The sequence below is a fragment of the Scyliorhinus torazame genome, chromosome 11, assembly GCF_047496885.1.
Source record: "Scyliorhinus torazame isolate Kashiwa2021f chromosome 11, sScyTor2.1, whole genome shotgun sequence".
NCBI lineage: Eukaryota > Metazoa > Chordata > Chondrichthyes > Carcharhiniformes > Scyliorhinidae > Scyliorhinus > Scyliorhinus torazame.
Window position 1 is genome coordinate 140,320,761 of NC_092717.1, and position 12,370 is coordinate 140,333,130.

At 51.9% G+C, this 12,370-nt stretch overlaps 1 protein-coding gene across 4 annotated transcripts in view; it reads right to left on the reverse strand.

Moving 5' to 3' along the window:
• spidr (scaffold protein involved in DNA repair) overlaps positions 1 to 12,370 on the reverse strand; it is a 452,785-nt gene that overhangs the window by 384,900 nt on the left and 55,515 nt on the right. For all 4 annotated transcript variants that reach the window (XM_072467811.1, XM_072467809.1, XM_072467808.1 and 1 more), the window contains exon 5: positions 215 to 378. In XM_072467811.1, coding sequence (XP_072323912.1) covers positions 215 to 378 — 164 coding nt within the window. The remainder of the gene's footprint in view (positions 1 to 214; positions 379 to 12,370) is intronic.

Consider the following 12,370-nt stretch of genomic DNA (forward strand, 5'->3'; position numbering starts at 1 on the left):
AAACTCATTAAATTCAGGTCATTCTAACCCATAACAATAAATTGAAACGCCAGTCACTCTGCTCGCAAACCTGCAATTCAACATCAGACCTTAAACTTCATTAAAAATCTCCAATTATGATTCTTCAATTCATAATCGGATTCTCAATGAAGGAAATCAATCACAATGCGTAAGTAACAAAATAGAAAAAGCATCAGAAAGGAATCAAACTCACCATTGAAGATTCAGACTGCTGAGTTACACAGTTTCTGTTATGTCCTTTGCTGCAAGTTGAAGTATCTGAATCAGTAAAATCAGGATCCAATAAACACTCCAAATTGTCAGAAGTTGTATCTTCATTGTCACTAACACTGTCCCAGTCAATAGCAGGTAATTCTTCTGTAAAAAGAAACAAATTTAATCTGAATTCAGCCACCTCCAAAATGAAGAATAGTTAAGGCTTAGAAGACATTTTAAAGTCTGCAAATACTGGGAACGATTTAACGGAAACGTTTCTAAGTTGTAGTAACGAGCGGGAACTGCCACGAGCTTCCCGACGCCCGACCGGCGAGGCCGTCACAGGTATCAAACATTAATTAACCCACTTTACAAAGCACCCCCCCCCCCCCGGCAACCCGATGAACAAAGCGTGCACCTCAAGATGCCCCTTCCGATCAGGAGAGGTTGGCCCACAACAGACGGGAGAGGGTTCAGACGGGCGGTGGGGTGCAAGGCATCAGAGTCCTCATCCCCTATGGAATGGGCCCTGGAGGTCGCAGGAGTGGCCGAGGACAGATCGGTCACCCATGTAGAGATTGACATACGGCGCAGAGGTGAGGATCCAATGGCCGCCACCCAGATTACCTGTCACACGCGAGTTGTTAATGCCATATAGAATGACCCATCCCACCCACTGGCCACTTGTCCATGATCCCACAGGATCTCCATCTGACAGTCTCCCCCTAACACACCCCCCACCACCCCAAAGGAACACCTCAGAGGGGAGCTCTGAGGAGACCACCATTTTTGTGACATAGCTGTCTTCTCCACCCTCCACCAGCACAGACACACATATCTCGGTGGGAGACAGTAGTGGTCAGGTTTATGGGGCACAATCTGGTGAGCATCATACAGTTGCTGATGCACATCAGGTAAAAGCAGGAATCCCCAGGCGAGACAGCAGTCGGAGGTCTGCTGTATCCCAGGACCTAGCTGGTCCCAGTCAGATACTGAGCCACGGAACCACGTTTACCTGGAGCTGATGCAGTCAATAGGATACGGCCGTGATATTCAGAGGTGGGTGTCAGCTCCAGCAGGTCCATAGCCGATTGGAGTCCCAGAGGCTACACGTGCACGAGATAGCACAAGTAATGCGTAGCACCGAGGCCTGCTCTGCAATGGAGAGCCTGGTGCACAACATCAGCAGCATGAGTGAAGGTGTCCAAGGCGTGGTTCAGTCAGTGACGGCCATGGCTGAGTGCCTAGATAGCACGTCCGACATGCTGGGGAACCAGGTGGGCCTTTATGAGGTGCTGCAGAGCATGTTCCAGTCTCAGGGGGGCACTGACAAGGCACTCCAGAGCATTACCCAGACTCTTAGGAGCATCGCCGAAGGGGAGGGAGGGGAGTGTGTGTGACGGATTGGCGACGGCAGCCTCCAGCTCCACAAAGTTCCACCCCCCTGATAATATCATGTCTCGGAGTCAACACCCGGAAAAGGGTGGCACGGCAAGGCATGTGCAGCCAGCAAGTGGGCCGAGGCCCTCCAGCCCCAGAGGAGGCCCACCAGGGTCATCGAAGGCCAGGGGATGCAGTAAGCAACAGGCTGCCCCCACCTCAGATGTGCATCCTGAGGACATACCTGGTCGAGGATCACAGAGGGCTCTCGGGGGGGAGGAAAGGGCGGTAGCACCATCGGGGGCTAGGGGCAGTTGCGAACACATATGTCAGCCATTAAAAACATTGTACCCAATAAATATGACAGCTCTGGCACTTCCCTCCGCAACACGGGCCGGCCACCAATCTCCACCCCAGCCGCCCCTCCCCGCTCTGGGCATGGTGATCCTGGCTTTCACTACCCCCCCCCCCAGGCACACCACTTACAGGTGATGGGTGTGAGTGAGCAAGCACCCAGCGGGCAGGTAGAAGCCAGACAATGGCACAGATTGAGGAGCACCAGCACTCAGCTGGTTATCAGCATGTTGCTGCCTTCGACAGTGAAACGCTGACAGTGCAGACACCGTCCCGTCACCCTGGGGCGATGTCACACAGACCCCGAGAGGGTGGAACAGGGTGGAGAGAGGCAGGTGGAGGGGGTGAAATGATGAACAAAGCCTCGTCCCATGTGAAGCGTGTGAGGGTGAGATGCTCCCTGGCCCCCTTGACTTCATAGAATCATAGAATTTACAGTGCAGAAGGAGGCCATTCGGCCCATCGAGTCTGCACCGGCTCTTGGAAAGAGCACCCTACCCAAGGTCCACACCTCCACCCTATCCCCATAACCCAGTAACCCCACCCAACACTAAGGGCAATTTTGGACACTATGGGCAATTTATCATGGCCAATCCACCTAACCCGCACATCTTTGGACTGTGGGAGGAAACCGGAGCACCCGGAGGAAACCCACGCACACACGGGGAGGATGTGCAGACTCCGCACAGACAGTGACCCAAGCCGGAATCGAACCTGGGACCCTGGAGCTGTGAAGCATTTGTGCTATCCACAATGCTACCGTGCTACCCTCGCCACTGCCGCCTGTCCTCCATCCTCCCCGTGCTTATCCTCCAGCTCCTCCTGGTCTGGCGCTCCTTGGCCTCTTCCTCAGAAGTGGCCGCATGTTCCTCTCCCTCCACCTTGAGCACGCCGCTCCGCGGCAGTGCCAAGTTGTGGAGGGCACTGCAGACCACCACAAAGCAGGCGACCCTCTGGGGGTATACTGCAGTGCACCACCAGAACAGTCAAGGCATTGGAAATGCATTTTGAGCAGTCCAATACACCGCTCAATGACAGCTGGGTAGCTGCATGGGCCTCTTCTCTTGGGTCTCCGCATCGGTCACTGACCTCCGTACTGGCATCATTAGCCACGTCCTCAGCGGATACCCCATATCACCCAAGAGCCAACTGGCCATACTGGGTTGGTCCTCGAAGAGGTCGGGGATGTCTTACTGTCCCAGGATATAGCTGTCGTGCACACTCCCTGGGAAGTGTGTGCACATGTGCATGGTCTTCATGTGGTGGTCGCACATGAGCTGAACGTTCAGGGAGTGGAACACCTTCCTGTTGATGTGGGGCATTCCCTTCTGGCCCGTTGAGTGCAAGGCGGCATACGTGCCATCTATTACCCCTGGACCTGGTGCATCCCGTCGATGGCAGAGAATTCTGCTGCCCGGGCATCTTGTTCGGCCTGGTCTATGTGAAATTTTATATAGTTTGCTGCATGAGCAAATAGGGAATCCATGACCTCATGGATACACCTGCGGGCTGCAGCTTGCGAGATGACACACAAGACCCTGCTCGAGCCCTGGAATGATCCTGAGGAGTAAAGGTTCAGGGCTGCAGTGACCTTGACAGCCACCGGGGGCGGGTAGCCTTTTCCTCCACATGGTGCCGTACCCTCCCTTTGTTGAGGCGGAGCCTCCTGCGACACACAACTGTTCGAAAGACCAAAGACGCCCGTACACCTTGGACCATCGCCTGCCTCATTCTCTGGGTCCCGCCCTGGCTTGATGGGTGGCAGGCCCCCCCAGGGTGTGGGACAGGTCCTGCACATAGGCGCGTGCCTTGAGTCCCTGTCGAAGCTGCTGCTGCTGCCTTCTCTGGCATCTGGCCACCTGGCCTGCCAGCTGCACCACAAGGGCAGCATTCGTGGAGTGCAAGATATCGTCCATCCCGTGTAATGTCTGTAAGGAATTGGAATGAGACTGACAACCAGCGGGGACACTCCATTCCCCCGTTGCCCCCCCCCCCCTCTCCCCCCACATCCTCTGCCATCCGACACACCCTGCCCACGCATCCCCATCTGCAGGGGTCATCAGACTCTGTACCAGACACCCTTACATTTTTTTTAAAAATCTTATTACAAACATGTATCAAAGCAGGTTACAGCAAATAAACACCCCGGGAAACATACTTCCCAACAATCAACTGTACTGTCTGTACAGATTTTACCGCTTTTTCACCCCCACCTTCCCCCCTCAATGACACCACCCCCCTGCGATGAACAGCTCCTCAAACACGGTCACAAACAACCCCCAACGTTTTCTCAAACCCCCCTGCTGAGCCCCTTAACTCATACTTTATCTTCTCCAACTGCAGGAAGTCGTACAGGTCACCCAACCAAGCCGCTACCCCCAGTGGCGATGCCGACAGCCACTCCAGCAAAATTCGCCACCGTGCAGAGAGGCGAAGGCCACGACATCGGCCTTCCTCCTCTCCTTGAGCTCCGGCTTCTCTGAAACCCCAAATATCACCACCAAATGATCCGGGTCCACCTCCTTCTCCACTACCCATGCTAAGACCGCGAACACTCCCGCCTAGAATCGTCCCAATTTTTCGCAACTCCAAAACATGTGCAGGTGAATCACTGGCCCCCACCCACTCCTCTCACAGTCATCTGCTACCCCCTGAAAAAACCCACTCATTCTCGCCAGAGTCATATACACCCTGTGTATCACCTTAAATTGTATCAGGCTTATCCTGGCACAAGAGGAGGTTGCGTTTACCCTACGCAGTGCCTCACTCCATACTCCCCAATTGATCTCCCCTCCCAACTCCGCTTCCCATTTCTCGATCTTCGCCACGCGCTCACCTCCCTGCTCCCCCCAGCCACTTGTATATATCCCCAATCCTTCCCTCCCCTTCCACATTCGGAAGCAGCAATTGCTCCAGTAGGGTGTATGCTGACAACCTAGGGAACCCCCCTCTAGACCTTTCGCGCAAAATCCTTAACATGCAGATACCTGAACTCACTCCCCCTCGGCAGCTCTACCCTCTCCCTTAGCTCCTCCAGATGGGCGACCCTTCCTCCAAATACAAATCCCTCAACTTGACCAGCCCCACTTCCCTCCACCTCCTGTATATACTATCCATCCCCCCCGGCTCACACCAATGATTCTGGCACAGCGGCATTAGCATCGACATTCCTTCCATCCTAAAATGCCTCCTCAGCTGATTCCATATCTTCACCGTGGACTGCACCACGGGGCTCTGTGAATACCTACTCAGAGCCTTGGCAATGCTGCCGGCACCATAGCCCTCAAACTACACCCCTTCAAAGATTCCTCCTCCATCCTAACACACTCTACCCCTTCTCCTTCCCACCACCGCCGCACCTTATCCACATTTGTCGCCCAATAATAATGAAGCAAGCTCGGCAACGCCAATCCCCCCTGCTGCCTATGTAGCAGAGTCCTCCCCACGGCTCTATGGCCAGCGCAAACAGCAATGGCGACATTGGGCACCCTTGCCTTGTACCCCTGTGTTCGTCAAAGCTTTGTGAGCTCATATCATTCATCCTCACCCTTACCCTTGGTGCCACATACAGCAACCGCAGCAATGCCACAAATCTCAGCCCAAACCCAAACCTTCGAACAAGTACCGCCACTCCACCCGATCAAATACGTTCTCCACGTCCATGGACACCACCACCTCCAGTCCCAGAGCCCCTGACGGATTCATCACCACATTCAACAGCCATCTTCACGAAGCCTGATTGATCTTCTGCAACCACCCCCGAGACACAGTCCTCCATCCTCCCCGCCAACAACTCAGCCAATACTTTCACATCCGTGGTCAATAGTGATATGGGTCTATACGACCCACATTCCACCGGATCCTTCCCATTTTTGAGGGTAGAGTACCCCAAACCTTATCCGTGCCGGTACAGAATCGCCTTGGCCTTGTTGAAACCTATCCGCCGCTTTGCCAACTCGGCTCTGATTCCCTGATAAATTCGGAGGTTTTCCCCTCCCAGTCGCAGGTACGCTTCTCCCTGGCCCATCGCAGAATTTTCTCTTTCTCCACAAATTTGTGGAGTTTCACGATCACCGCCTGTGGCAGCACCCCAGTTCTAGGCTTCTGCCTCAGGGACCTATGCATTCTGTCTACTTTAGGCGCCTTATCTAGCACCCCTTCTGCCATCAGCCTCACCAGCATCTTCGAGACATACCTGGTGGCACTCACACCTTCCACTCATTCAGGCAGGCCCACAATTCGCAGGTTCTGCCTTCTCGAGGCATTCTCCTGCTCCGTCACCTTTGCCCTCAACGTTTTACACAGGTCCCCTAGGAGCCCCACCTCCATCTCCAGAGACACCACATGATCGCTGTGGTCCGAGATCACTCCTTCGATCTGCCGAATCTATGACCCCTGCACCTCCAAACACTTCTCCTCTTCAGGGGCGGCACAGCTTCTTCGATGACCTTCACGCGATCCTCACGCATTTCTTTCCTCTGTTGATGGAATTCTGCCTTGATAAAAGCCATCAGCTCGTCCATCTGGGGCCTTCCAGCTTGCATCAGCTCTTCCCCCGCCTGCATGTTCAAAGTGGCTGTTGCTGCAGCACAAGCCTGTTCCAACTTTTCAGCCAAATCTCTCACTGTTTTCTGCCGGGTCTGGTAACCAGCAGACATACCATTCCCGGGGTAAACTATTCCTCCAACATTCATTTACGCCTCATCATCAAAGTTCCACCCAGTATTGGGTAAAAAGTGCCTTTAAGCAGGAGCCACCTGTATGTGACCACTCACTCGATGATCACAACCGGAAGTGCCCCAGACACCCATACATAACGTTACCTGGACCTAGTTCCCTCCCTGGTGCACACACCCGCTCTCTGGTCATGGAGATTTGCCCTGTGCTGGGGCTCAGCCCCTGGGTGGTCCGATGTTGACAGCTGCATATGGTCTTGCTTCCTGCAATGTTCAGGCACAGTGTCCAGGCATCGCAATAACTCCCACATGCTACATTATTATTATTTCATGGCATGCCTACCCACAGGAATTCATTTGGGATCTGTGAAATGCTCACGTAACTTAAGATTGCCAATGCCCTATTAGCGATAGCTTTCAGCCACACAGCCGGAGGCCTCCACAGTCAGTGGGAGTTATGGGGGTCGGTGGTTCAGACAGGCAGGGGTGGGGTTGGCCCCATAATGGTACACACAATCCACTGGGTGGCATGGCAGGCCTGCAGGTGCTAAGACCCCCCCCCCCCCCCCCCACATCCCACCCCCACATCCCACCCCCAACCAACCTCCGCCCCACACCCCACTTGCCAGGGACACGGTTAGAATCATGGCATCTACGTTTGGCCTTTCGAGTCTACACCGGCCCTTGAAAGAGCACCCTAGCTAAGCCCACACCTCCACCCCATCCCCATTTCTCCACATAACCTTTAGACACTGAGGGGCAATTTAGCACGGCCAATCCACTTAACCCTCACATTGGACTGAGGGAGGAAACACACGCAGACACAGGGAGAAAGTGAAAACTCCACAGATAGTCACCCAAGGCTGGAATTGAATCCGGGTCCCTGGAGCTATGAGGCAGCAGTGCTAATCACTGTGCCACCCGCACCGGTTAGATCACGGGAGGCCGTCAGATAGGGGGTCGTTCCTGATAATTGTATGGAGATTGGCATTAGGTGGCGATTATTCGTTCCACAGCGAGATCCTGATTTCATCAATGGGAGCAAACCGATCGGTGCCCAACACAGTTCTCGATTTTGGCCTCTCCCGCAACATAAAGGCAGCATCGCATTCTCGCTCAGGTGTGGCTGTAAAATCGTGCCCCTTGCTTCTAAATTATGACCTGGGTCAGGATTGGAATTCACCTGCAGCTTTTAGAAGTTGGCTGGTGAAGAGAATATGAAATGACCACTAGTGTTGTTTTACACTTTTCAGTCAGTCTGCACAATCCAGACAGCTGAGTTGTATAGTTATCATAGCAAAAGTAAGAAAATGAAACGAGTTTGGGAAAGGTACCATAACAGTGATTTACACAATGGCCGTCATTTTTGAATTTTTCTTTCCAAAGCCCTTTCTTGTTTCCCCTCAGTAGCTTTCACAGGAAGTCCTGCAGTCATTTATTTGGGCAGAAACCACCCGACTTTTTTAGCACCTCGCCACTTATGGCAGCGATGACACTTCAGGCAAGGAGATCTTAAACATCTGACAACAGGCCACATAGGTACATCTCCCAGGAATAAAAGCAGAACAGTGTCATTTATAGATTGGTGTACATTATATCAAGCTATTATAAAGCAGATACAATTTTGAAATATCAATGTGTTTTTTAAAAAATGGCTGAAGTCTGCATTTTCATTCGAGAATTTTTACATATATACATTACATACATCTTTCTCTGGGTCACCAACATGTTCCCTATGGTTGGGCAGCAAGGTAGCACAGTGGTTAGCACTGTGGCTTAACAGCACCAGGGTCCCAGGTTCGATTCCCCGCTGGGTCACTGTCTGTGCGGAGTCTGCAGGTTCTCCCGTGTCTGCATGGGTTTCCTCCGGGTGCTCCGGTTTCCTCCCACAGTCCAAAGACGTGCAGGTTAGGTAGATTGGACATGCTCTCAACATGGGGAAGAGCGAGTTGTTCGTGGTTCACCCAGGGGACCAGGAGAGGGGGATTGGCGAGCTCCCACTAAAAAGGGCGGAGATGGGCTTCAGGTATTTGGGGGTCCAGGTGGCCAGGAGCTGGGGGGCCCTGCATAGACTTAATTTCACGAGGCTAGTGGAGCAAATGGAGGAGGAGTTTAAGAGGTGGGACGCGTTGCCGCTGTCCCTGGCGGGTAGGGTGCAGTCAGTTAAGATGACGCTGCTCCCAAGGTTTTTGTTCCTGTTCCAGTGCCTCCCCATTATTATCCCGAAGGCCTTCTTTAGGCAGGTCAACAGGAGCATAACGGGGTTTGTGTGGGCGCGAGGGACTCCGAGGGTGAGAAGGGTGTTCCTGGAGCGAAGTAGGGATTTTGGGGGGGGGGGGGCTGGCACTGCCCAACTTCTGTGGGTACTACTGGGCCGCCAATGTGGCGATGGTGTGCAAGTGGGTGATGGAGGGGGAGGGGGCTGCATGGAAGAGGCTGGAGACGGCGTCTTGTGAGGGTACGGGTCTGGAGGCGCTGGCAACGCCGCCGCTGCCACTCCCTCCAATGAGGTATACCACGAGCCCAGTGGTGGCGGCTATCCTCAAAATCTGGGGGCAGTGGAGGCGGCACAGGGGGGAAGTGGGGGCCTCGGTGTGGACCCAAATACGGGGGAACCACCGGTTTGTCCCAGGGAGAATAGATGGAGGGTTTTCGGGGTGGCACAGGGCAGGGATAAGAAGGTTGGGGGACCTGTTTGTGGATGGGAAGTTCGCAAGCTTGGGTGAGCTGGAGGAGAAGTATGGGCTCAGCCCGGGGAACACCTTTAGGTATCTACAGGTCAGGGCGTTTGCCAGGCGGCAAGTGGTGGAATTCCCGCTGCTGCTGCCACGCACGGTACAGGACAGGGTGCTCTCGGTGGGTTGGAGAGGGGAAGAACACGGCAACTTACCAGGTGATGCAGGAGGAGTAGGCCTCGGTGGTGGAGTTGAAAGGTAAGTGGGAGGAGGAGTTGGGGGAGGAGATCGAGGAGGGGACGTGGGCAGATGCCCTTGGGAGGGTGAACTCTTCCTCTTCGTGCGCGAGGCTCAGCCTCATACAGTTTGAGGTGCTGCACAGGGCACACATGACCGGAACAAGGATGGGCCGTTTTTTTGGGGGGTGAGGACAGGTGTGTTAGGTGCTCAGGGAGCCCAGCAAACCACATCCATATGTTCTGGGCGCGCCCAGCGCTGGAGGAGTTTTGGAAGGGCGTAGCAAGGATGGTGTCGAGGGTGGCAGGATCCAGGGTCAACCCGGCTGGGGGCTTGCAATATTTGGGGTTGCAGGGGAGCCGGGAGTGCAGGAGGCGAAAGAGGCCGGTATTCTGGCTTTTGCGTCCCTGGTAGCCCAGCGAAGTATTCTTCTTCAGTGGAAGGATGCGAGGCCCCCAAGCGTGGAATCCTGGATCAATGATATGGCGGGGTTTATTAAATTGGAGAGGGTAAAATTTGCCTTAAGGGGATCGGTGCAAGGGTTTTTCAGGCGGTGGCAACCGTTCTTGGACTTCCTGGCAGAACGGTAGACAATGCTCAGTGCGAAAATTGCCCTTAGTGTCCAAAAAAAAGGTTAGATGGGGTTATTGGGACAGGGTGGAAGAGGGCATAAAGTGGGTCGGTGCAGACTCGATGGGCCAAATAGCCTCCTTCCTGTACTGTATGTTCTATGTAAATCCAAGTTAGAACCATCCAATCACTGCAGGAGGATGTGTTTTAAGACAACCTTCAATGCGTCCTAACATATTCTTATAGTCAGAATTCCACTGTGCACAAATGATAAAAATAAAATCCATATGAGAAATCTTAATTCTGTTCTTTCTATTAAAAATGTTCCCTTCCACCCAGAACCAATCCTCACTCCCCATCCATCCAGTCAACCTACCAGCTTACTCCTTAGCCTCTGCTACTGGCATTCTGTAGCTAAGCACATGGAAATATGTCAAGAATTATTTCCTCTGTAAGGGAAATACCTCATCGCTAAGGGATAATTTAACAAATCCCCAAAGCCATGTTCACCAGCAAGATATATCAAACATTGCAGGCATGCTCCAAATGGGTTTCCGACCATTAAGTTCCTGGCTAACAGCATAGTCTGCTAAAATAACACCTCAATTTGCTATCTCTCTTTACTGATGATTAAATTCCAATTTTACTTTTATCTTAATGTCTAATTTTGTTTACATACCCAAATTACTTCTATGTAAATCTTCTATATCAATTATTTGCATGAATGAAGTCAAAAAGTTAGTGTCAGGAAACACAAAAACAACCCAACAAGTACTTCCTGCATTGCAATTTATCCTCTTATAATAATGCCTTTCAATGCTTGATCACTATAAATGCAGATTGGAATTCTTCATTCAGATGATCCAACTCGACTACTTTCAAATTACAGGAAATGTTTATAATGGGATGTCTAGTTTGACTATCCATTTGGCCTCCTGAGAAATCAAGTGGAGGAATAAGGTTGATGTGATGTGTCCATGATCTAGCACTCATGACCACAACCACTCTGTGGGTCATCCCTCTTCCATTTATGGAGCAGGTGGCCACATCAGCCATGTGTGTATTCGGTTGCAGGCTGTCCACTGTATTCAAAAGAACTCAAATCAATGATGAGATGTTGGTTCTTTGTGCTGCACATCCCACAATTCTATCCATCTACATAGTGATTAATACCAGCTGCAGCTGCCTTTGCTACCTTTGTAATGACAGGAGACACGATCAATGCTAATAGTCAAAGTGCATGTGACATCTCTGCCTGTTGCCTGCATCAAAGGACAATGAAGCTGAATTACACAAGTAGAATCATAGAATTTCCGGTGCAGAAGGAGGCCATTCGGCCCATCGAGTCTGCACCGGCTCTTGGAAAGAGCACCCTACTTCAGTCCATGCCTCCACCCTATCCCATAACCCAGCCTAACCTTTTTGAACACGAAGGGCAATTTATCATGGCCAACATTAAGGCAAGGGGAGAACGTGCAGACTCACACAGACAGTGACCCAAGCCAGGAATCGAACCTGGGACCCTGGAGCTGTGAATCAACTGTGCTAACCACTGTGCTACCGTGCTGCAGTAGAGAAAACAATAGTACCTGTGGTTGAATGAAAGGGCAAGAAGGCTATTTGACTCAGAGACTCGTTTGGTTTAAGTATTTCTTTAGTGAGCTGATAAATCCTGGAATTGTCCATAAGCAGATCTTTCTTTAGTTTCGCTAATTTATACATTCGACCAACAAAATAACTCTTTTTACGTTTTATATTTGTCTAAAAAGCACGAATTTCACACTAATTGTTGAGTGGAGCAGCGCCAGCCAGTGAAGCGACGAGAGGAACGCGATTAGGATGAGAAAGTGGGTGGCGAGCATTCAGCAAACAATGGGCATACAGCAATGGCATCACTGGCACCACACACGCACCTATGGAAGGAGTAGGTGCTGACTTCCTGTTTCAGGCACAGACTGATGACAACAGCGGCACCGATTTCCTGTTCCAGCGTGTGGCAAGAAATACAGTGTACCAGCCGCATAAATATTAGCTGCTCCTCCTTATAATGGCTGCAAGATTTAACGAGTTTTCTTGGTGGGTTTTTCAAATCTTTGTGAATAGGGATGTCTGTTTTTCTCATGGCTTTTTCAATTCAGTAAGCACAATGGTGGTGCAGCGAATGGCAAGCAGGTCAATGTGAGATCGTTACAGGAGCCACTCAGTTGAAGTGTACTTAAGTATCCTCGATATCATCCTCATGCATGTCCACAATCAGTAAGG